The sequence below is a fragment of the Lates calcarifer genome, linkage group LG9 (genome assembly GCF_001640805.2).
Source record: "Lates calcarifer isolate ASB-BC8 linkage group LG9, TLL_Latcal_v3, whole genome shotgun sequence".
Taxonomy (NCBI): Eukaryota; Metazoa; Chordata; class Actinopteri; family Centropomidae; genus Lates; species Lates calcarifer.
Window position 1 is genome coordinate 19,494,849 of NC_066841.1, and position 23,938 is coordinate 19,518,786.

Consider the following 23,938-nt stretch of genomic DNA (forward strand, 5'->3'; position numbering starts at 1 on the left):
CTAACATACATCTGCAACTGTACTGTTTGGCATGTTCATCATCATATTTTAGTTTGTTAGCAGACTAATATTCACTAATTAGTAGTCAGCACAAAGCACAAGTGAGGCTCATGGGGACGTCGTCAGTTTTGCAAGTATTTCGAAATTTAGTTCTAAATTTATTACTAATTTACCTGATAATGGCACTGCATAGAATATCAGTGGATCAAAGTAATTTTAATTCATTCTCTGGGGAGGAGACATGCTTCTATTTTCAACAATCTAGCTGTCTAACCAGGACGCTTCAACTCCTATTCTCTTTGTTTCAAGTGCATGTATTGGGGACTGAGTGCTTCCAATATGACCTACAACTCAATACAGTTCCTGAATGCCTGAGGCTGAGACAGTCACTGTGACTTTTACTGTAGGGACCATGGATGCCTGTAGTTCTGTACTGAGAATGCTTTACATTCTCCGCTCTGATTGGCTGGCTGTCAGGCAGTGAGAGTGTTGTTTGGGGGTGGAGCAGCATTTGGTCACAGTAATGTATGTCACTGCTGTGTATTACCATGCAGAATGAGTCTGGTTAGCTCACAGCACTGGTTTCTGATTGGCTCAAACTTGGTTACAGTTATTCTGTTTGTTTTTGTTGTTGCACCTGTTGAATAAAGATTCATTTCACTTGAGTATTTTCATTCATTTCATGTCACTTCTTGAAATTACCATGCTGTTGGCTGCTCTCCTCGTGTTTGGCATCGCCTCACCCCGACACTAAATTTAGCATTGCAGCTCTGGATCTGTTAACGTATAATGTAAAAATAGCCCAGTGGGAAACCGTCTCACCTACAGAGCAGATATACAGGACAGACTGAGTGTAAGCTGTAAAAGTGAACTACAGAAACTAAATGTAGACAGACACAAGCAGAGAGAGACAGACAGAGAGACAGGTACCCATAACTACTGTAAAGATTAGAGACAGACAGGGCCAGGGGGTAAACACAGACAGGACAGTGGACACAGACTGTAGATCACCTTAACATATACTGTTATTGGACACAACGGGGGATGTAAACAGACAGAGACAGAGACAGAGAGAGACAGAAAGATCAGGTAAGTCAGGACTGATCTCTCTGATTTTATTGCACCTGAGTTTGTAAATTTAAAGATTTTTTAGTTTCACAGTTTTAGTTTGAACCAAATATTTTATATTTTAAAACAACAGCTCTGAGGTTGTTGGAAGGAGGTTTTTTTTTTCACTTTTGAAAGAACTTGGTTAGAAGCCTATGTGCTAAGCTAGAGCTAGGCTAAACACTCTGGACCATTCTAAACTACTACAGTGTTCAAAGCGAGGGTCATGTGACTGCTGAAGGTAGCCCGAGACACTGCAAAAGGATAACGCTAGTATTTTTTGAACCTTGGCTTTATTTATCTGTGTTTTCTCTTTTTTCCATTGACAAAATATAATATAATATTTATATATATATATATAAAAAAATATAATAATATATATATATATATATATATATATATATATTTGTCAATGGAGTCTGGTAGCAATATATAGCAATGTGGTTAAACAAAAAGGAAGTATGGCCTGGATAGCTTGGCAACATCTGTGAAAGGGTAATTGAAAGGGTGATTGATTGCACAAGGCACTATTTATGCATGAATGCACCAGAGACATCAGGTGGTGGTTTTGATGGCAGGACTGTGGCACCAAAATCCAGGGTTCCCATTCAGATAAGAATTTAAGATTAGGAAACAATCATGGTTTTGGTTACACACAAATTCACATTATGTGAACTTTTTCTGTATTAAATCAGACCACGATCCTTTTCTAACTCTTTACGTTATGCTATTAGTGCCTAACCATAAAAAAACTTGTACTGTTGTGGTCATTGCAAGTGAGGTATTGATCAGTTACTTTGGTAGAAAAAAGTGAACATCTAACAAATACATTCAATATCAACATATTTGTGACTGGCCAAATGCACGGTAATTTAGCAACCTTTCCTCATTATGTTGACAGAAAAGTCAGTATCAATGTGTATTTTGCTCTTTCTAATTGTCCACCCATCCATTATCTACACCGTTTATCCATATGGGTCGCGGAGAGTCACCAGTTAACCTGCATGTCTTTAGACTGTGGGAGGAAGCTGGAGTACCTGGAGAGAACCCACACAGGCACAAGGAGAACATACAAACTCCACACAGAGAAGCCCCTGGGGAACCGGGATTCAAACCCGGACCCTTCTTGCTGTGAGGTGACAGTGCTAACCACTGCACCACTGGGCTGCTCTCTCTCAAGTTGTATATAGATGTAATTTCTAGCAGACATAGTTTTAGACATAGTTTTGTATTCATAGTCCTAAGAAAGACTTCAGATGTTGGAGGCACTGTTATTTGACTCTCAGATGCTTTCATTGGGGATTTCTCTAATACCCTGATATGATGAGGTGGTGGATGAGGCCTGAGCTAATCTTCTAATTTTAAGTTATCGTCATTTGGATAAGTCAGCCTCATAAGTCAACACATGCACAAGTCCCAGAGTCCATCATCTAACAGACAGGAGTTAAAGTCTGTGACCTCTGACTTTTTTTACACTATGGCTTGTGATATTAGTAATTTAAAGAACAATACAGGTCTTTTAAGTATATTTCAGCCAGTTAACCATTTACCCTTTACCGATCATTGAATCGTGAAGTGAGACCACACACTCAGTGGTTTTCTTGTTGTTGTTGTTGCTCCCTGAAGCATGTTGCTGAGCAGTGTTTAATTATAGAGTGACGCCTGGTCGTCTTGTGTCACAGTTTGGTGAGTCGGTCTTCAACAAGACACTACACTGAAAAGTGGACCAAAACTGGACTAATATATTCATCTGTTTGTCTTGTATTGTAGGTATGTACTGTATAAATAGTGAAGCTTGTACATTCTGTTTGTTTGTTTAATATTTCATATGTGTTGGTCATTTATTTATACATACGGACTGAGATAAGGAATCAGAAAGTCAGTATTTTGTCCGCCTATTTAGTTTAGTTCTTTTTTTCAGATATGGTCAGTGTTGTAGTGCTAACCAAAGTCTGAATGTACAGATGAATGTGTAGATTATTGTCAAAACCTGAGAGCAGACACAAGACTGAAAGGTCAGAAAGGAGCGTATCACATACTGTATGTCCCGAGCTAATGTTCACTGTGAGATGGCTGACATCTCTAACGCACTTCTTATATTGTGGTAAAATGAAATGAAACCACTGTTGTTGCGACTACATTATGGAAGCATGTTGACAACAAAAAATTTGAGCAATCACACACCAAATTTTGAGCCCTACTCATTCTGTAAGTTAACATTTGAGAATATACAGGCATGGATTTGTCAAGAGGTCATTTGTCAACCGTTTTTGTTGAATGTGCTCCATACTTATTCTGAAAATGATGTCATTCTGAATGTAATAATCATAATCATAATCATAATCTGTTCAGATTACTGACTACATCTACATTTCTGCTCAGAAATGACAATGAGCCTCATTCATAAACGTTTTTCTTATAATAGTTCTAATAATGTGCTCTGATAAAATGTAAAAAATGAACAATACAAAATAAGAAAACCCCACATCTGGTTCAGAAACAGAAGTTAGCAGCCACTGTCATATATAGCTAGTAACTACTTTTAAATTAATTTGACTAACGAGAAAGTAGAAGGAACGAATTAACAGGATGGTCCTTCACTTCTCATCAAATTGAACAGGTGATGCTCTGCTCTCAGTTTGAGTTAGCGCTCTGGGATGCAGAGTGCCTGTTGCTCATTGAGAAGAAGCTGGTGGCAATGCCTGGTTGAAATACTGGCTGGGGTGAAACTGGGACCAGGTGTGTGAGTGGGCAGGGAAGCTTAGATGAGGAATAGGAGATGGGTGGATCTGGCAGTCAGGTGACTGGGATAGTGAAGAAATTCTGAGGACATCTGGTGGGCAGATGGAGAGTGGTAATGTACAGGACAGAGACAGGAATAATTACTGTAGGGATTTAAGTCCAGGGGAGGGAATGAGAGAGCTCAGAGATGAATCATGACATCTATACAATTCCTGTTGCATGCTCACACTCATGATTCTGTCATCCTTCACACAAATCATATTTTGCTCTTACAAATGTACAGCACTCAAAATCTGGTCTGTGCTTTCTCCAAGATTTTGTAGTTGATATACTCCCATAGCTTCTGTGGAAGGTTTAGACTATGAGTATTTTATTGTCTGCTGATAAATAGCATCTTATGTGAGAGAGGAAGCTCTGAAAGTCATATTATTATGACAAATTCAATGAATGCATCTTGTTTGTTTGTTTGGTTTTGAAATTCTAACAGCAAAGCTTGTAAAAACTATGCTGACGATCAAACATCTGATATCCGGAGAGTCTTCACCAGCACTTGAACACACCACATACAGCCACAACAAAATTTAAGTTACAAGTGAGAAATGCTGTGAGTGACATGTTTGTGGCTTGTTTATTGCCTACTTGTGTGTGTCTCTCAGGCAACATGATGTTGTCCAAAAAAGAGGAGAAGAGGTCATTCAGCAACGGGCCGCTGAGAGACCAATGGGAGAAGAGAGCTCAGAACATTGCGGACCAGTGCAAACAAGAGGCTGAATGGAGAGAAAAGAGTTCCGTCAAAGTGTAAGATAAACAATGTTTTTATTATAAGGCAACTGTTTACACATACAAAGTTATCTCACCATACACCACAGACCTTGAAAGTATTGATACACTGTGGCCACAATCTTCTCAAAAACTGGACTCACTAGAGCTACACACAATTTTTTTCTTGCAATGCAACATATATCTGTAAAGTTGAAAAAGTAGTATTATACAAAGTAGAATGTACATATATAATGCAGTAAAACCACTGGGTAAATAACTCTAGAGGTATGGCTTTATGAAGCAGGTCTGACAATTGAAATAATGGAAATAAGCATAATTTGAGCAGTTTTAAGCTTCATCAACATCTGGTCTTCCTCTGTTCAAATACCTATGATTTTTGGAGATGAAACACATTAAAACCACTTTCAATGCATTTCAGCATTTAATGTACTTGCCAGAGCTACATTTGATTGTGTCCATTCATTCTAACAATATATGAATGTTTTTTTGTGTGTGTTTGTACCTGCAGACTTTTCTCAAAGTGGAATTATCACTGGTCCCTCAATGGAGAAATGTCTGACTTCAAGAGGGTCACCAGCGGCATAGATGAAGCAGACAAAAAGCCAAAAATTAAATTCAAAATCGTCCCTCCTCCTCCCAAACACAAACCTGAGCCTACTCCGCCTCCACCTCCTCCCAAGAGGACAGCTTCTCCCAAACCTCTCAGGCCAAGACGCAAAGTAGAGGTGGATGCCTTCCGGATTTGTTGGAGAGAGTCTTGGATGAGCCTGAAACCTCCAAAGTACCTTTACCTGAGGGCCAAAGAGTTCAAAACCAGACTCCTGGGATTCACAACAATAGAGCTGACTAACAACAGGAAGTACAAACCAAAGAGGTACAGATTAGAGGCTGAAGTGACGTCTGATGAATGGACTCACTCCTGGAAACAGGTATTGAGACTGTCACAAACTCATAATTTCACTTTAAATATATTAAGAACCAGAGCCAATTTTCAGAGAGTTTGGGCAAAGTCCCAAGTATTTGTAGTGTGTGAGTCAGGTAAGATGAGAGTTGGCTCGATGAAACAGAAGAGAAGACTTAAAGTGCAGTTCAAAAGAATGTGGGCACACTAACGTTGCAGCCATTGTGATAGTTGATTCCAAACGCATGACTATCTGCAGCAAGATTTTGGAATTTTGCTGTGTTTTATATGACTCCAGCTGACGCTTGGTATTGTACATGAGGATTTTGCCTTGTACTGAATGACTGATCTTGTTGGGAAGAATTTCAGCAGCATGTCATTTTAATATAAATGAAGTAACACTTACATTGTTAGCACTCAGGCCTGTTTTCAGCTTAAAGTAGGAGACCATAAAAGCTCACTTAATCCTTCCTTTGCTTGAATTCAAAATCACCAAAGTTGCAGAAACAATGTTCTTTCTAATAAGGCAATTGCATAGTTAGACAATAATGTCTTGAGCATATTTAATCAGAACACCACTGACAACAGGCAGTGTAAGTGATTCAATACTATACATACATGAATAGTGATGGAAGTATCATCTATTATGGAATTGGGACTTTTGAATTGTTAATGAATTGCATGGTTGTGATGCTATCGTGAAGACAAAATCTGTCCACAGGCAGACAGATATATAAACAAAAGCACCCATGTGGTGGTTCCTCCCAGGTTTTCATTTTTCCATCTTAGAGCTGGAATAGTTTTCCTTCACATCTTAATTACACACATGTGCACAGAGAGGTGAAAACAGTACTAGACACAGCATCACGACCAATAAACATCTGTCTCATGCTAAATTATTCATGACCTCACCAGATAACTATGAGACCGGTACAAAGTGACCGATTAAAATTTTGTAAACCATCTTTTGTCTTAATGGTTCTTGTTCCCAGGTGAAGATTCCAGACCAGTTGGAGCTCTCTGAGGAGAAACAATTCCAGTGGGAGATTTTGTTTGAAAGAAAAGTAGTTCGCGAAGCTGGAAAGAGAAGAATTCTCTCTTCCTGTCTGGGCCGGTACGTGGAAGATTATGAACTTTGTCTTCAGACAGCAGAAGCAGAATTGGGATTGTATCTGGCCCGACTACCAACAGAACCGCACTGACAAGTTTGATGAACTACAGCAACTAGCAGAGCAGGTTGGGATCAGCGTAATTACAGTATGTTACTTTTTTTTTTTTTTTTTTTTTTGCTCTTTCAATTTTATTTGCCATATAGAAGCAAAATTAGAAATACCAACAAAAGCTACATGTCAAGTCAGAGGCCAGATGCTACATGGCCGCTGAGCCAACCAGGACACTCATTTTTATGTTATTAAAAATGTGTGTTTTGATTGTCAAACAGGATGAGCTTTCAGACTGGGAGGAGTCATGGAAACTGTCCGGGGACAGAACTTGAACCAAAAGACGTCACAGATGAGGATGATGAGACGCTATCTGCAGCCTCTTTGACCACTGACATCACAGTGGTGTTGAGGATAAATGACGTGTTCATGCCCGGGTGGAGCAACTCCTGGCTGATCTCTGCAGCTCCTCTAGCAGGAAGATGAAGAACGTGAGAAGAACTGGAGCTCCTGCTGGGGATACAGGCAGCAGATCAGGTGGGTTGCCCAGTCCTACACACAAAGAGTATTTGTTACTGAAAAGATAATGGAGAATATAACAATGAGGCTGATTATTTTTCTTACTGTCAACAAGTCCCATGAAAAGACCAACATGTCAACATATTAGTCCACCTCTAATTACTTTCTGACTTTCCCTGCCCTTTCAGTGGCACTCAACCCCAAACTTGCTGATAACTACTGAAATATTGTTTCATTTTTTAAAAGGGCTCATTAATTTCCTGAAGCAGCTGGACACTGTAGTTTTTATCACACTATGTGTTCATTGTCACAAAGGAATGTGTCATCCGTTGTGGCTTATTGGTGTGTTTTTAATAGTTTTGGACAACAATGGAGCTCTATGGCAAGGTTTAGACACACACTGTACTTGTTAATTGGATGTTGTTGGTTTTGGTCTTTTAATGGAATTTGCTGATGACAACAACAAACAAAAAAAATTCTTTGCTTTTTTTAATTGCTTTGTTAAAACTTATTTTTATCTGATCAAACTAAAAGCCCAACTACAACTATATCCATAGGTGGCGCAAGGCTTCACTGGAGTCCCATCATCAACACAGCAACATGATGACTAGGAGACGTAAAACCACAAACCTTCTCCTCATATCACAGCTGGACGATGAGATCACAGACAGCACAGAGTGGACAGAGGCCTGGAGGACTCCTAAAGTATGGATCCAACCAGAGGAGGACGAACTGGAGGAAGAAGAGGAGGAGGAAGTGGAGGAGAGAATAGATAAGACGGGGGAGGGGGAAGAGGAGGAGGAGGAGGAGGAGGAGGAGGATGAGGGAGTAGACGAGGAGGAAGAGGAGGAGGAGGAGGAGGAAGATGTCAATGAAAATGAGGAGTACAAAGAAGTAGACAAGGAGGAAAGGGATGAAGGAGTAGAGGAGGAAGAGGACGAGGAGGACGAAGAAGAGGATGAAGAAGTTGATGAGGAGGAGAAGAACGAAAAAGTACATGAGGACAAGGAGGAAGAGGATGAGGAGGAAGAAGGTGATGAGGCAGAGAGAGACAAACAAGTACATGAGGATACGGAAGAAGAGGAGGAGGAAGACGAAGAAAACGAGAGGGATGAGGTCAAAGAAGTGCAAGGGGAGGAGGAGAGGACAGTTGGAGATGAGGAGGAGGAGGATGTAGAAGAAGCGAAGGATGTTCCTGAAGAGGAGAGGGACAAACAAGTACACAGAGAAGAGGAGGACCAAAGCATAAAGAAAGATGGTGAGGAGGATGAAGAGGATGAGGACAAAACATCAGACAAGGAGGACAAGGATGAAGAGGAAGAAGAGGAGGAGGAGAGCACAGAAGCAAACGAAAGTGGCAAGATGGATGATGAAGATGAAGAAGAGGAGGAGGAGGAGGACAGTGAAGCCAAGGAGGAAGAGAAAGAAGAGGAGGAGAATGAAGAAGAACACGAGGAGGAGGAAAAATTAGTAAATGAAAAGGAAGAGGAGAGTGAGGAAGATGGAGAAAAAGAAAAAGCTGCAAACGAAGAGGAAGAGGACAAAAAATCGGATGAAGTGGAGGAGGAGGATGAAGATGAAGAACTAGACAAAGAACAGGAAAAGAAAGACGAGGAAGAAGAGGATGAATTTGTAGATGCGAAGGAGGACATAGAAGACAAGAGGGTGAAAAATGAAGAGGATGAAAAGGATGAGGAGGAGGAGGAGGAGGATGAAGAAATGGATGAGAAGAATGAAGATGAAGAACTGGACAAAGAACAAGAAAAGAAAGAGAAGGAAGAGGAGGATGAATATCTAGATGCGAAGGAGGACATAGCAGACAAGATGGTGAAAAATGAAGAGGATGAAAAGGAAGATGATGAGGATAATGTTGATGAAGAAGAGAAAGAGACAGAAGAGGAGGAGGAGGAGGAGGAGGAGGTGGAGGAGAAGGAGGAGGAGGAAGTGGACAAAGACCAGGAAAAAGAAGCAGATGATGGAGAAGACCATGATGAAGAAGTGGATGAGGTGGAGGGTGAAGAAATCAAGGACAAAGAGGATGAACTACACAAAAACAAGGAGGAGGAGGAGGAAGAGGAGGATGAAGATGAGGAGGAGGAGACTGACGACGATGATGATGATGATGCAGTCGACGCAGAGGAAGATGATGACAGTGAGAAAGTGAACGAGAAAGAGGAGGAAAACAAAGTAGAAGACACAAAGGAGGAGAAGACGTTGCGTAAACGAGTCAAATGCAAACCTGACGTCCCACTCCATTTGCAGTTCCACAAAGTGAATGCCTCCTTCTCCTCTTGGAGGCGGTCATGGGATGGTGGCAGTAGCTCACAGAGCAGGAGATGAAAATGAGGAGGAGGAGGATGAGGAGGAGGAAGAGGAGTGGTACGCTTGGAAAGAGTCGTGGAGGATTTGCCGCTGGAAGAAGCCGGATGAGGATGAGGTGATGTGTTTCTCCACCGAGAACCGGAGTCAGAGATACATGGGACTGAAGCGTGAAGACGACGGTATGCCAAAGAGTGAATGGACTCTCAGCTGGAAGATGACCAAGACTGCAGAAGAAGAAGAAGAAGAAGAAGAAGAAGAAGAAGAAGAGGAAGAAGAAGAAGAAGAAGAAGAAGAAGAAGGTTGAACTTTTATGATGGCTGAAGATTACAAGTTGTGAAATAAGGCACTGACATTTTAATGAAGAAACCCAGGAAAGTTACGCTGGGCTCAGACTATGGGAGTTTTAGACCGATACATTCTCATTTCATCCCTCCTGACAACCACTGTGTAAATCTGGTCTAGGACCGTGGTTGGTACCAATGTTTGCCCAAGAGTATCTGACAATGTAAGAGGTTTACACATTATTGTCTTAAACCTCCAGAACTGCTTGCAGCCCCAGTAATATCAAACATGTTTGATATGAAAATGAATCCAGCTAAAATCTGGACGATTACAATAAAGATCATGTCAGTACTCACGCAAGTCACCAGCTACATACACCCGATGACCAGCTGTTGCAAACAGTCACTGCATTTCCTGCCTCTATGTTGAAACATGTTACCACTTTTTTCACAAGAGCGCCACCTGTTTATTTTCATTATACCAGCACAGTTCTCCTTTGCAACAGTGGACAATTGTCATACTAGCCCTTCCATCAGCTAACACACTCTTGTTGACAGATATTAAAATCTCACATCCAGTCCTAATTGAAGAATAGACAACTTGTGTGTCTGCTGCTCCTCGACCACTGTATTACTTACAATACAGCAAATTGCACTGTAGTCTCCATTTTGTTTACATCTGCTTCCTGTGATATCATGTGAGGTGATGCACTGAAATGTGACATTATTTTTCAAATCTTGCAGTGTCTGTGTGTTTTAGATTAGAGAGAAGAACATCTGGGATTTCAAAATTGGTTAGGAATTCAAAACTCCTGTAACTTGAGCCCAGCTTTAGAGGGGCTAGGTATCAATGCTGAGGTACTGAATGTGTTGGAATGTGTCCATAGCAAAGCACTGACTGACTGGTCATATTCATCTGCTCTTTATCTTGCTTATACTTTGATCAAATCAAATTGTTAGGGCTTTGTATGAGTAGTCATACTGATTATGATAACATTGTACTAACAAAGTAGGCTCAGGGTCGGTTCATGCTAGAAAAGAACTGGTTACAAAGTGTGTATGTATCTGTAGTGTTGTTCTCAGTTGTTCACATGAAAAGTAACAGAACGAGTCAGTAAACGAACAAAGAGTTAGAGAGACACCTTCAGTCCTTGGTCCAACACCACACAGTACACAGTCATCATGGCATGAAGTGGGCGTGAATGTTGGATTGGTGATATAGACCCCTCCCGGATCTGCCATTGGAAAGCTGTGGGGGAAGGGGTTTTCTAAAGCTAAATGACCATTCAACAAGCAATTCAGAAGGCATATGAAACCTGCTTAAGTGCAATGCAATAAAACAAAGGAAGGGCTAGCGCAGACTACAAGACTTTTGTAATTTGTAGTCTGCCTGTCACAACAGTCTAACTCAAAATATCATTGTGGTTTGAGCAGCTCCTCAGAGCTTTTGAAATTCTTGCATACTGCATTTGACTTAAGGTGCTGGGATCTTGGAGCATAGCAACACAGCTAAAAATACATCCAGCAGGACAAGAAACATGATCATACAGGACAGAAACTAAATCCTCAGGTTAGTCAAACTTATTTGGAGATGGAAAAGCAGGCTAATGGTATAATTATTAATCAATCCTTTTGTAAATATTTACCACAGATTACAGACTCTCTTCCTGCTTCAGCTTTGATTTAATATTTGATTTCAATATCTACCGAAGTTTTGAGAAGGTGATTTTCCTTTGCAATAAGGGATAATAACTGATTTGACAGGTGTGATAACTGATTTTTTTATGTTCACATAAAGTGATAGCTACTATCAGCCTACTTTCAACCTATATGATTGTCTGAGTGCTCATGTGCATTGCACCGTTGGATGTGTTGTGATGTTGCTGCATTCTGAGATCCTATGAACCTATGACCCTACGTTATGATATATGAAAACAGAGGTTGTGAGAAAATCATAGGTTTCCTGTGACGTGTGAGAAGTTTGGCTTCTTTAGTAAAATGTCAAGAAGAAAATGAAATGTTTCACGAAATTAAAAAAAACAAAACACACACACACAAAACAAAACACACTTTTGGTGTTGATACAGAAGCCAAGGTGTCAAATCACACCTAGTATTGAAAATGTGTTAATTTCCAGGCTGTGTTCAAGCAGCTTGAATGCCTAATATAATGCTGTACTCATGTTCCCATGTATATAACCCAATCTCATGATTCAGGTTATCCGAACATATCAGGGTAAGAGGTTGAATAAAATACAATAACAACGCACAAGGAGGTGTCCTGATATTAGACAATAACATCATTATTGTTGCTATGTGGACACCTCAAAGTCCACCCTGTCTCTTATACTATTTTAGCTGATTCCCCTAACTTCTGTCACAAAATGCTAATGTTTGCTAACTATGTTCCATTGCTAGAAAGCCAATGACTGTGGCAAAGAAACACATATTCTGCCTCAAATTCCAACCAGTATCACTTGACTTGTCATTTTGAGCGATTTAGCTGGCAAATCATTTTTATTCTTTTTCTTTTCTTTTGACATGAACTAAACAGTAAGCGTATTCACGGTCAAATACAGCAAATGCTAACATGAGGTAGTGACAGTTTGGGAATATGAAGCAATTGTAAGGTGAGATGATGCCAAAGAAGGAATGTGTCAAAATATGTAGAAAGTGGGAAGTGAGAGAATGGATGGCAGTGTAGATGCACAATGTGGAAATCCGTCTTAACAGTTTGTATAATGATATGCATTTTTACTGCAACTTTTATTAAAGTTCTAAACCATTTGTCAAACAAAATAGTCTGTGTTGTTTTTATGTGACTTATATTGTATTTAGCATCGTGGTACCAAGTAGCAACACATCTTTAACAGTGATTTAAGATAGTTTGAGGAAATAGTTCAACACTGTGGGTGTCTACAAGTGCAACTGCTGCTTTGGTTCATGCAGGTGCAGCAGTGCACAGAGCAAAAGAGTTACTTTAAGTGGAATATAGATCTGAGACATTCACATCACTGGTCTCATTGCTCTATGCCTGTCCCAGGGACGCATGACAACAACAACTCAACAAATAGAAAGATGATTGTTTAGGAAATTATGTTGTTGTCTGGATGGTGGAGCATTGTATGTGGTTACACTGTAGTAATTTTGGTGTCATTTTATGTGGGAGTTTTATTTCTTGACGAACAACAGCTAAACATAGTAACTGTATGCAGCTTTCACAATCATAGTCATAGAACCAAACTGCAGCATTCACAGAAGGTGCATTTTGTGGGTTTTGCAGTGCTGATGTTGTTATCTCACATATTTGTACACACTATACAGGACTTATACAAACACCATATTTATCCTGTTAAAGAAATTCCACTACTGCTTATTGACATTACTGACTATACTGATATTATCTCTTCTGGCCTCCCTGTGCAGCTTTACTGGAACCTTTTCTGCATCAATTGATATCCACAGGGGCAGTTTCAGTGATGGTACTTGGGCCACAAAGTAACTAACGAACCAACAATTTACAATTCTTTAAATAATTTACTTAGAGGTGATAGTGGGGTTCTACTAACTAAAGCTGTAAAGTTAAAAGTTATTTATGCTGAATTGTATTTGGAAGAAACAATTAAATAAAATCCGGGTTGAAAAAAAATCATCTGACCTTTTAATTTCTCCAGTTATGTGTTTTGTAAATCAGCCACCAGAGAGAGACAAAGTGTCACAGAGACCCTGAGGCTCATCTCAGCCTGCAGCTTTGTGGAGCTCTGGTGTGCTCATGTTCTTATGACAGTAAACAAAACACAACTAAACAACTAAACAACTAAAACACAAATTGACTGGCAGTGTGTGATGAAAGAGCTGATGTAACTCTTAAATTGTAATTTAAACCAGGCTTATCATTTAAAATGATTTACTGTATTATTTTATTAAGTTTTAGTAACAACTTTATTTTCATCAAACATGAACAAAATATCAAAGTAATAGAAAGTAATTAATAAATAAAGAAAGCCTCAAAACCCTGAAACCTAAAGTCTCTTATCCATAAGAAATACAATGTACCCAACAGAGATAAGGACATGCTGAATGAAACAGAAATCATTATAACTTGGGGACTGTTCATGTATTCTAAAGATTTGGTGTAGAGGGAAATGCTTTTATAGAAATGATTATGAAAGACATGAAAGAGTTTTGATTTAGTGCATTTACATTTGTGTGTAAAATAATTGGGCGGCATGGTGGTACAGTGGTTCTCACAGCAAGAAGGTTCCGGGTTCGAGCCTGGGGCTCTTCTTCTGTGTGGAGTTTGCATGTTCTCCCTGTGTCTGCGTGGGTTCTGTCCAGGTACTCCAGCTTCCTCCTACAGTGCAAAGACATGCACATTAGGTTAATGGGTGACTCTAAATTACCTGTAGCTGTGAATGTGAGTGTGAATGGCTGTTTGTCTGTATGTGTTGGCCCTGTGATGGACTGGTGATCCGTACAGGTTGTACCCCGCCTCTCTCCCAATGTCAGCTGGGATAGGCTCCAGCCTAACCGATAAGTGGTATAGATAATGGATGAATGAATGCAAAATACTTTGAGTACAACAGTAAAATCATATAGATTTCATCTGCCACTGCCAGCGCCAGTCAGGAGAAAGACTCTTTGCATCATCCTGTAGTGATAAAGCTCTGATACCTTTCATATAAATGTGTCTTCCTCTCCCCCTCTGAGCAGTCTGTGAGCTTTCACTTGCAGATTTCCTGTTGTGTTCAGATCAGGTTTTGCCTCCTGCTGCTGACTCTCCTGCTGTGTATTAGCATGAGACCAGACTGCATTGTGATGCTGCACAGATTACAAAATACCCATTTCCACCTCTGATAGTCCCTGTGTGGTTAAAGCAGAGACAGATTAAGAGAGCTGGGGAGGGGAGGGAGGGGTTCTGTCCTGGTTTTAACCCAAAAACCTACACTTTAAAGATACAGATTACCCAAGAAGAAACTGAATGAGAAATGTTTATTTTTGTGCTTCCATGTGTCGCACAGCTGGCCATCTTTCTCTCTCATCAAACACAAAACTTTGGGAGTAGTAATTCATACCAATTCATAAATCAGAAGAAAAATATCCCCAAGATGGATAAAAACATGTTTCCTGGCTACTGCCAGATCTGGTAATGATCCGGCTTCATTAAATACTGAATGCAAAGACGGACACAGAGGTCTAATGACGCAGTGGCTTTCATATGATTTACTGACATGTAAATCATTTGAAATCTCTTCATGGATTATGGCCTTTTTGTTGTTCATTAAAAAACTCCTCATTAATAAAATTTCCTGCTGCCATTACAAAGCTTCTTATTGCCATCAATTAAAAGAAACTTGACAGGCCTTATAATGGTGTCAGTGTGAAATACTGCACATTGTACAAGATTTGAAAAGAGGAGGAATCTGAAGAAATCTCTTTAGCATAAGCTGAACAAAATGTAATGGTATATATTGTAAGAGGTTATGGGGCAGCCTATGCTCTTTTCTTCACAGTTTAAAAGTCTCAGATGTTTTTACTTTTCAAACCTTCAGTTAATCATTAACTGTCCAAATATATTTTACTAGAAAACAGTGATTCTCTCAAGGAAAGGAGTGATTATAAATCCTACACAACCAAAATTGTTATTTTTTTCCAGGACAAATCGTGTGACATAATCATAAACCGTTTTATCTGTCAACATTAAACTTGTCGCTTCAAAGTCCTTGCTGACAGAAATAAAATTCTGACGGAGAAGTGCTGAATCCTCTGTTGAGTATGTGTTTATTTTCTTGGTAAAACTACTAATATACTGAATCTAAAATACTGTAATCAAAACATAAAACATCAACCAAGATTTGAACTGGAGACTGTAAACACACCAGGTTTCTAACTCCCAGCCCCAGAAAAAACACACTGAACACATAATCTCAGTGTTTAGTGTTTAGCTCTGCCAGTATAAAAACTGATGGTTGATTTTTTTTTTTTCAACCTAAGCTTCAGGTTATTGCTTGTGTATTTTTTTTATATGTCAAAGGAATGAAACATTTTACCAATTGTAGATTTAGCTGTTAAAAGCTATTAAATGGAATGAACACTGAGAAGTTTGAAAAGAAGGTTTCTTCTTGTCTGCAATGAAAACTGAGGAGCATGTTCCTTTAGAGGTGGATTTCTCTTTTAGCAGCAGGTTCATTAACATGTGAAGGTAGGCCTGGATGGGTGAGGGAGGTTAATATACATGTGTATGAGGAGAGGGGCTCAGTGAGAGAGAGAGGGGGGATGGGTGGTGGGGGGTGGTGAAGAAAACGGGAGAGAAGAAGAAGAAGAAGGAAAATTTACTCTCTTCTTCTTTTTACAGATTTCATTTCACTCTGTCTTTGTACTGAATACTTCACAAAGACTTTTCTGCCAGTAAAACCACACTAAATTAAAACCATAACTATTCCGAAGTTAAAATTGTCTACAACGTTTAAAAGCCCACTGGAAACCTGAGAAATTGATTGTCACTATTCTTCTTAGCTCATGTAACTTCATTTATTGTCATTTTCCTTATCGTTGATTTCATCCAAACTCTCGAGACGGGCGGAAACACGGAGCGACCGAGAGTGGGCGGGGTTTCCGGGGCCCCTCCCCTTGAGTGAGAGTCACCTGGAGAGGAGAAACAGCAGAGGCTCCCTGCTGAACACAGAGCTCACACCGAGGTGGATCTACCGGCTTTCTGTGAATGTACATCCTCCTGTAGCAGAAGAGAAGTGGCGGTTTTCTAACCTCGAGGCCTCTTTTCGTTTAAAAAAAAAAAAAAACTGATGGTGGAGTGAAGAATTCATTTTGTTCACGGACTGTTTTACCTTCTTTTTTGAAATATTCCTTCCTTTTAATTTCCTCTGTGAGGAGAAGTGAGTTTTTTTTTTCCTCTTCGGTAAAATGAGTTTGTCGCAGCTGCTCAGGTGAGTCTGAAGACAAAATACATCTGTGAAACAAAGAAATGATTCTTAAATCGTCAACCAGGAGCTGTTGATTTATTTATTTTATTATTATTATTTTTTTTTTTTTACAAACGAATAGTCTGTTGTTTGTTTTACTTGTTGATAACGTTTAATTGTTTGGATGTTTGCAGGAGTGTTCTCTGTGCAGTGATCTGTCTCCACGGTGGTGCTGCTCTGCCGGCCTCAGGTCAGTTTATCACACTCCACATACAAACATCACTCTGGTGTGTTTATTTTTCTATGAGTGAGTGAGGTTTAATTATAAATTCATGTAAAACATATAAATGTTTCAGATTTCTCCGACATAAATCCAAAAATCCTGATTTTAATTCCAGTTGTGAGTAGTTCTGTATATTTACTGGGTCGTTTGAACTTGCGGGTCAGTTTTCAGTTTGATACGATGTAAACTTCTACTGTGATACCTGTCTGCACTGGGCACTGTATCATAATGTTTTTTGGTGGTAAATGTCAGTTGATTGACATGTACAGAAAACAACAAGCGACAAACTGAAATTAAAGGGTTAAAGGTTTTAAAACCTTTTCATGTTTATTGCAAGACTGTGTTTTATTCACTTCACTTTATTTCTGTTCTGGTGTTGGTTTCACTGTGTGATCCATCACAGTGAACAGTATATTCACATGGGAATGCAGTTATAGTGCAGAAGTCTGTGCTGCTTTATCTCACAAAAATAATTGCACGACTCAAGACTGATTTTCATACTGAACAAAAATCTGTTTCAGTTTCTAAAACTCACCAACAGAGCTGTTAGCTGTGATTTAAAGTATGTAGTGATTTGTAGGCTAAACAACAGAGCCTGGAACAGAAAGGAGGCTGGAAAAGAGGGATGGGATGGAGGAGGGGGGAGAAATGGACTTAATGCAGCTGTTATCTGGATGTCCTGTTACATTTGTCATCACACAATTCAGATTTTCTGACAATCATTTTATTTTTCAGGTTGCGAGGGAGATGGGTGCATCAGAGGCCAGTCTTCTTCTCCTTCTTCTTCTTCTTCAGCGGTGAAATCCCAGCAGCCTTCCAAGGACTTCCTGGGTCAGTTTACCCAGGTGAACTCACCAAACGGCGGGGACCGTAAACACCGCGACGCCAGCGCAGTCCTGCCCTTCATCGGCCTCACAGGCAGTAAGTTCACACTTCACCACTGTATGCACAGATGGAGGTGATGAGCCCAAGAAACCAATGAAGGCAACAACTTGCCATTTCACCCAAAACACAGCAAGAGCGCTGCCTTATCTCACAGTTCACTGTCTGTAGCTGGGACCCAAAGATATCTACAAATGCTGTAGAATATTTCCAACAACAATCAACTTGTTATGTCTTATGTGAGTGGGTTTCTTAAATTGAGTAAACTAGTGTTTGTTAGACTCAAGTGTGGGCCAAGGAGGGAAAAACCAATTTAAACAGTTTCCACCAGAATAAATTCAAGACGGAGACGACTTATAGACCCCCATGCAGAGCAGCCCTGAGACATGCTGCTGTTTTTAATTAAATGAGGAAATGACAAAAAAAAGTTAACAAACGTTTTCGCTGAATTTTCAGAGCTGTGTGCTGTGTGGACTCGTGAACTCACTGTTTATGATAAATATTTAACACATTAATTTTCATGTCAATTTTTTTTTACAACATATATATTATATTATATATTGGAAATGGTTTTGAAAAACAAATTTACATTTTTTAATTGTCATATGTTTACTGTTAAAGGTTTAGTATTAAACTTGTTCCCCAGTTTTCTGACTTAACAAACGTAACAAACAAAAATCTCCTAAAATGAGATGTTGTGATAAACAGATGGACGAAGAGTCCTCTGGATGTTTCAGGCTGTCGTCAGTTTAATGTATTTACGTTATTTTCGGATGTTTGTTCTGACTCTCGGTGTTTGTCTGCTGATGTGAAGCAGAGACTGACAGGAATGTGCTGCCAGATGGAGAGTCTGGTTTGTCTCACAGATACAGGGAGAGAGAGGCTCAACCTGAGGTCTGAGGACCACAACCGGATCTCACAGGGACTTACAAAGCTCACCTGATCCAACACATTAAAAACCCATATAGATTATAAAAATAAGAACTGGCATCAAAGCTGAAATATACACAAATTAAATGAAGAATAAAAAATGAAACATCAGGAACAAATGGGCAATATCTGAAGAGAAACACAGGGAGAATAGGTTAATAAAAATACAATTCAATAAAATGGAACTCAACAAAAAAATGTAGAAACCTTCAATGCAAAAGGCAAAATGGTTTAAAATTCAGCTGAGTTTGACACTGCAGCCTGGAGTTTTAACTGTGTGAAAGTAAAGGTTTGTTTTATGCTCCAAATATTTGTCTCAGTACACGGATGTAGCTGAAGGAAATAAATGTGGACAGACGTTTTCAGGTGTTGTTGGTTGCAGCTCTGATGTTTCTCTTTGGTTTTTCTTCTAGGTGCTGAACAGAGTCGAAGCTGCTGTAAGAATGGAGGAACATGTATCCTTGGTAGCTTCTGCGCCTGTCCTCCGTTCTTCACCGGAAGGAGCTGTGAGTACGACCAACGCATCAGGTAAAGAGCAAGAAAATGACACAGCAACACTTGCGGTTCATTGGTCTACACATACATTCAGGTTGAACATTAGCTGTTTACGGCAGAAGTATAATTTAGTGCAATTTACACACATCTTATAATTACCTTATTTAGGCCTTTTCTTCAGTAGCAAGAGAAATCCTACTGATTGTTGTCTGTATCCATGGTTACAGTACTAACATGAATTGCCAATTTAAGAAAATGCAAAAAAAAAGCTAAGCTAACTGATATCACATAACACATGATGGAAACCCTGCTTAATATATTATTCCCACTAAAGTAAGAAAAATCGTTAAGTAAACTTGTGTGTGATCAAGGAGGAAACTTTTATTTAGCAGTCCTTCAAACTAGTAGTTTTGGGTTTTCCAGGTTTATAATTTGTATCTTCTCCACCTCTCTGCAGGAGCTGTGGTCTGATTCCTCACGGTGAGTGGGTTCAGAAAGGATGTTCCTACTGTCGCTGTGGTTATGGCATCCTGCACTGCTTCCCCCACATCTTCCATAAAGACTGTGGTAAGACACATTTTGCACACGCCTCACACATTTTACACACAGGGGTTGGTATTTTTCCATTCACCAGCTTAGGAGTTCCAACCAAGGTGTGGATGGACTGTTACCAGCCAGCAGTCAGGCATCTGTTTGAAAACTGTGTCGTTCACACTTTTCAGCCTTAAAATAAAAACATCCACCCAGGTGTTCACAGTTAACTCCCACTGTGTGTGAATGCAGCTCTGAACGACCACAAACCACACCCATTCATTAGCAATTCAAGGCATTACCTCCTGCACAAACAACAATGATATAAAGTACTATCACATTAAGCTAATAATTTATAAAGACACATCGTGTCTCTCTATTTCAGCCCTCTGACCACACTTATCTGGTGTTTTTTCTAACCATAACCACAACTCTCCAGTGAGTACACATTGAAAGACGTTAGTTTTATTAAGCCATACAAGCAGCAGCAAATACTTGGAAGGCTTTCTTTTCCCTGGGTTACTCATTTTAAAAAAGTCTATGGTTAGATTTTGTTGGACAATCATATTTATTCTGATATAACATTCTCCAGTTTGATATCGTTTCTTTTTTTTAAGTAACTTTTTAAAATTGATTTATCTTTGGTCAAAGAATTTAAAATAAATTAAAATTAAAATACAACAAAGACAAATGTTATTGATACCTCACAGGGAAATTAGAAGCAGCAAAAAGAAGTACAAGAACAGATACGTAATACAGATATGTAACTTTAAGAAACCAGAAATACCATATGCATAATGAACATAATGATATACAAATGAAGCACGGAAACGCAGAAATACAAGATATTATATAATGATTACAAAGTGTATCATTAAACAAAATATCACTCATAAGTTGCAAACAAAATGACAGAGTTGTGATAAATAATTCATCGGAGAATACACTGAATTATGAATCCAGTTCTTCATTGTTTTTGTTTCTCTTTCTCTGCTTTCCAGATGACTCAGAGGAGGTACGTTGGCATCGCTCATCAGCTGTAAGGATAGTTGAGAACAGCTGTTTCCTGTATGTGATGCTGCTTCTTTCTCTGCTGCACTTCCTCTGATGAAACACCAGGAGTACAACACTGAAACACTGAGCTGTGGACTGCAAGATTTCTCAAGCTGGATTTCCAAATCTGACTTTCATAAACTTTTAAATGACACTGCTTGGGTTTGCCCAAAAATATTGTTGCAAAACTGGAAATCAGAGGTTGTTCCTTCCTCCTCCTTCCTCCTTCCTCCTATACTGCTTTTAGTCATCCTGTATTCCCCTGTATTTAAAACCCTGCAGTCAGACTGTGTTGTGGTTTATGGGGACAAGAGGTCTTCTGCACAGAACCAAGGTATTCAGTGTTAAATCCTGTTTTAGGCTCCAAAACCTTTTCTGAATAATGTGTGAAAATGTGAATCTTTTTGAAGACTGAAGGATGAATATACTTTAACTGTTGGATCAATGTTAACATTTAACATTTTTAATAATTCAGTAAACTCAGAGTGGTCTGTCTTCAAACAACTCAGCTGTACCTGTTTAAATATATAGCAATGACTACAGCATAGTATTTCAGCTTTATGCATGATTTTATGCTCAGTGTCTTTTAAAGCCTGTGAAGTAACTAAGCAGTTTAACAGTGAACGCAGCAGTGAAATGCTTCTTGTCCAAACTCTGTGTTTCTTATAATTTCTAAAAACTTTTCCTTCCAGTGGAAGGTTGTCTTTGTGTCTATGATGTCTTGAAGAACACGATGTGTGTGAAGGAGGTTGTACATAAGATTTTTATGAAAAATATGTTTTTTGTTTTTAGGATCTGTAACTAAATATCAGCCGAATTTTTTTTCTTTGTAAAAAGAAGATGCAGATTTTATTGTTTTTAATTTGGCGTCTTCTGTCTGTTTGCACACTGAGCTGATGTCACATTTTGTCCTTTAAATATAAACATGTATTCATTATGTGTTTATCAAAGATTTGTTATTGTGTTGCACAAGAGTTGAGTTAAACTATTTTGTCTGTGGAAGGTATATTGGTATAACAAGATATGAAACGATATGAAAATACACCACACTTCCCAAGGAAATATTAAAAACAAAATTTTTGATTTTCTAACAGACCCTCCAAGCCTTCAAACTCCCCCTCTCTCTGTTATCTGTAGGTATTTTCAGTGGGAGTTGTTTTTTCTGTGTCTCTTATCTGCAGAGTTTTGGATTGACTATCAGCTGCTCTCTTATCTTAAACAAACACTTCAGCTGCTGTTCTGCAGTCTGTTAGCCTGCCAGCTGCAGCAGCTCACAGTTTTAAAAGAATAAAATTTGCGATAATGAAATAGAGTTAAAATAAATGATCCTTAAAGGGTCATTCTGGTTTATTAAAACTTTTCATCTCATGTTTGTAGTTTTTCCATTTCTATCAGGAATACTAACTTTATACTGTCCCAGAACATGGTGACATCGCTAACTAACAGGACAACCGATCAGATGATCAGACAAGTTCCAACAATGGACTAACTTAAAAGAATCTGATTCTAATAACTAAGTTAATTTGTTTCATAAAATTCATATGCAGCATTCAAGTAACATACCTCAAACTTTTACTCAAGTATTTAAGTATATCTCCTTCCCCCACTGATCTGTCTGTCCAGCTAGCTGCATTCAGTTAGCCTCACTTTTCTGTTAAGGTAAAACAAAGCATTAGCTATGCTACTGAAGAGGAGTACAAAGAATGAAGTAGAGAAAGAGGAGGAAAAGTGGATGGATATCAGAGCTTTTGTCAAAGAGCAGAGGGGGTTTTCATAGTTCCATCCCATAGTAATCAGACTGTAATCTCTCCTTTGTTATCATTATCCATAGACTAACATTTTGTGTAATTTGGGTGTTCTGACTGGTCAGATAACTTCCTTAAGGAGATCTTGAAACAGCTCCTGCTGTTCTGTTTGCCGGCTGATGGAGACAAGTTTTAAATCTCTCTGCTCAGCATCACGTCTGCTGGTTCCTGAATTTTCTGTTTTTCGATCCCCTGAAGAGGTTAAAGGGATTGCAGGAGATTTAAAGAGCTGCAGGTAGAGACGAAGGAGCTTCAGGAGTTTCCACAGAGGAGGAGCAGCAGGAGATTGGAACAGATTTAAAAGGATTAACCACAGCATGAATGACGGACGAGTGTTTAATGATTTTATCCTACATTTCCACGTCTTCCTGTGACTAAAGCGATATTCTCAGTCTCATCATGCTTCGGTGCTCAGCTATTGTCAATGCTGATAGAGAAAGAGAGAGAGGAAAAAAGCAGACATGGAAACAACCCATTGTCAGGTTGTACACTGTCAAACTCTAGCTCCATCTGATGCAGTTCAGAAAAGTACATTTCAATTTCAGAGTTGAATAAAACAAATAAGCTGGAAGAGAGAGAGTCAAGAGACAAATATAATGAGGAGTAAACTGTGGGCCTCTTATCTCTGTTCCTCAAACAACACTTCCACTTGCTGATAGCAGCAATCAGAGAGAACACACTGCAGGTATCTGCCATTAACACCACACCACACACACACCACACACACACTTGTGTTACTTTGTATTACTGTACTTGTTAGGACACACCTTCTCTTACATTTTAGTCACCTTAAAAATTTAAACCCCAGATGTTCTCACTGTCCAACAAAGCCATCGAAAAAGAAATGAAAAGAAATCAAGCCATCGAAAAAGAAATGAAGTACTTGTGATGTAATTTCTTCTGCATTTCCTTATAAAGGCAGTTTAACAAACAAATGCTAATTAAACATCTGTTTAGTTAAAGGTTTCCTTTCTACATACTGACACTTTCAAAAAATATTTTATTTGCATCTGTTCTACAAAGAGCTCTGTGCTATACTGCACCTAAAAATAAAGTGATGGGCAAAAGTAGGAATAATAATAATATATAAAATTATAATAGAAATTTAAAAAGCTAGGAGAACATGTCTCTTCCCATTCCCAGTGGAAATTACTCCCTTGTGTTCATGTATTGAACTGCCTTTCCTTCAGTTCAGCTGCTAATGGCTGCTCTACTTTGACAGGCT

General features: G+C 39.1%; 2 protein-coding genes across 3 annotated transcripts; both read left to right on the forward strand.

The window, feature by feature from the left end:
• The first annotated feature begins 802 nt into the window (after nucleotides 1-802).
• On the forward strand, nucleotides 803-12,613 carry LOC108895491 (myb-like protein X). 2 transcript variants are annotated; one of them, XM_018694334.2, is made up of 6 exons: nucleotides 803-1,089; nucleotides 4,506-4,647; nucleotides 5,141-5,561; nucleotides 6,526-6,769; nucleotides 6,975-7,230; nucleotides 7,770-12,613. In XM_018694334.2, the coding sequence occupies exon 6, from the start codon at nucleotides 7,813-7,815 to the stop codon at nucleotides 9,550-9,552; it is 1,740 nt and encodes a 579-aa protein (XP_018549850.2). In that variant the 5' UTR covers nucleotides 803-1,089; nucleotides 4,506-4,647; nucleotides 5,141-5,561; nucleotides 6,526-6,769; nucleotides 6,975-7,230; nucleotides 7,770-7,812; the 3' UTR covers nucleotides 9,553-12,613. The 2 variants fall into 2 exon arrangements, with proteins under 2 accessions (XP_018549850.2, XP_018549851.2); XM_018694335.2 differs by lacking the exon at nucleotides 803-1,089 and adding an exon at nucleotides 2,719-2,877.
• Nucleotides 12,614-16,383: 3,770 nt separating this feature from the next.
• Nucleotides 16,384-21,852, forward strand: tdgf1 (teratocarcinoma-derived growth factor 1). The gene is made up of 6 exons (XM_018694333.2): nucleotides 16,384-16,758; nucleotides 16,929-16,984; nucleotides 17,753-17,938; nucleotides 19,243-19,357; nucleotides 19,782-19,891; nucleotides 20,857-21,852. The coding sequence occupies exons 1-6, from the start codon at nucleotides 16,736-16,738 to the stop codon at nucleotides 20,961-20,963; spliced, it is 597 nt and encodes a 198-aa protein (XP_018549849.1). The 5' UTR covers nucleotides 16,384-16,735; the 3' UTR covers nucleotides 20,964-21,852.
• Nucleotides 21,853-23,938: the final 2,086 nt, after the last annotated feature.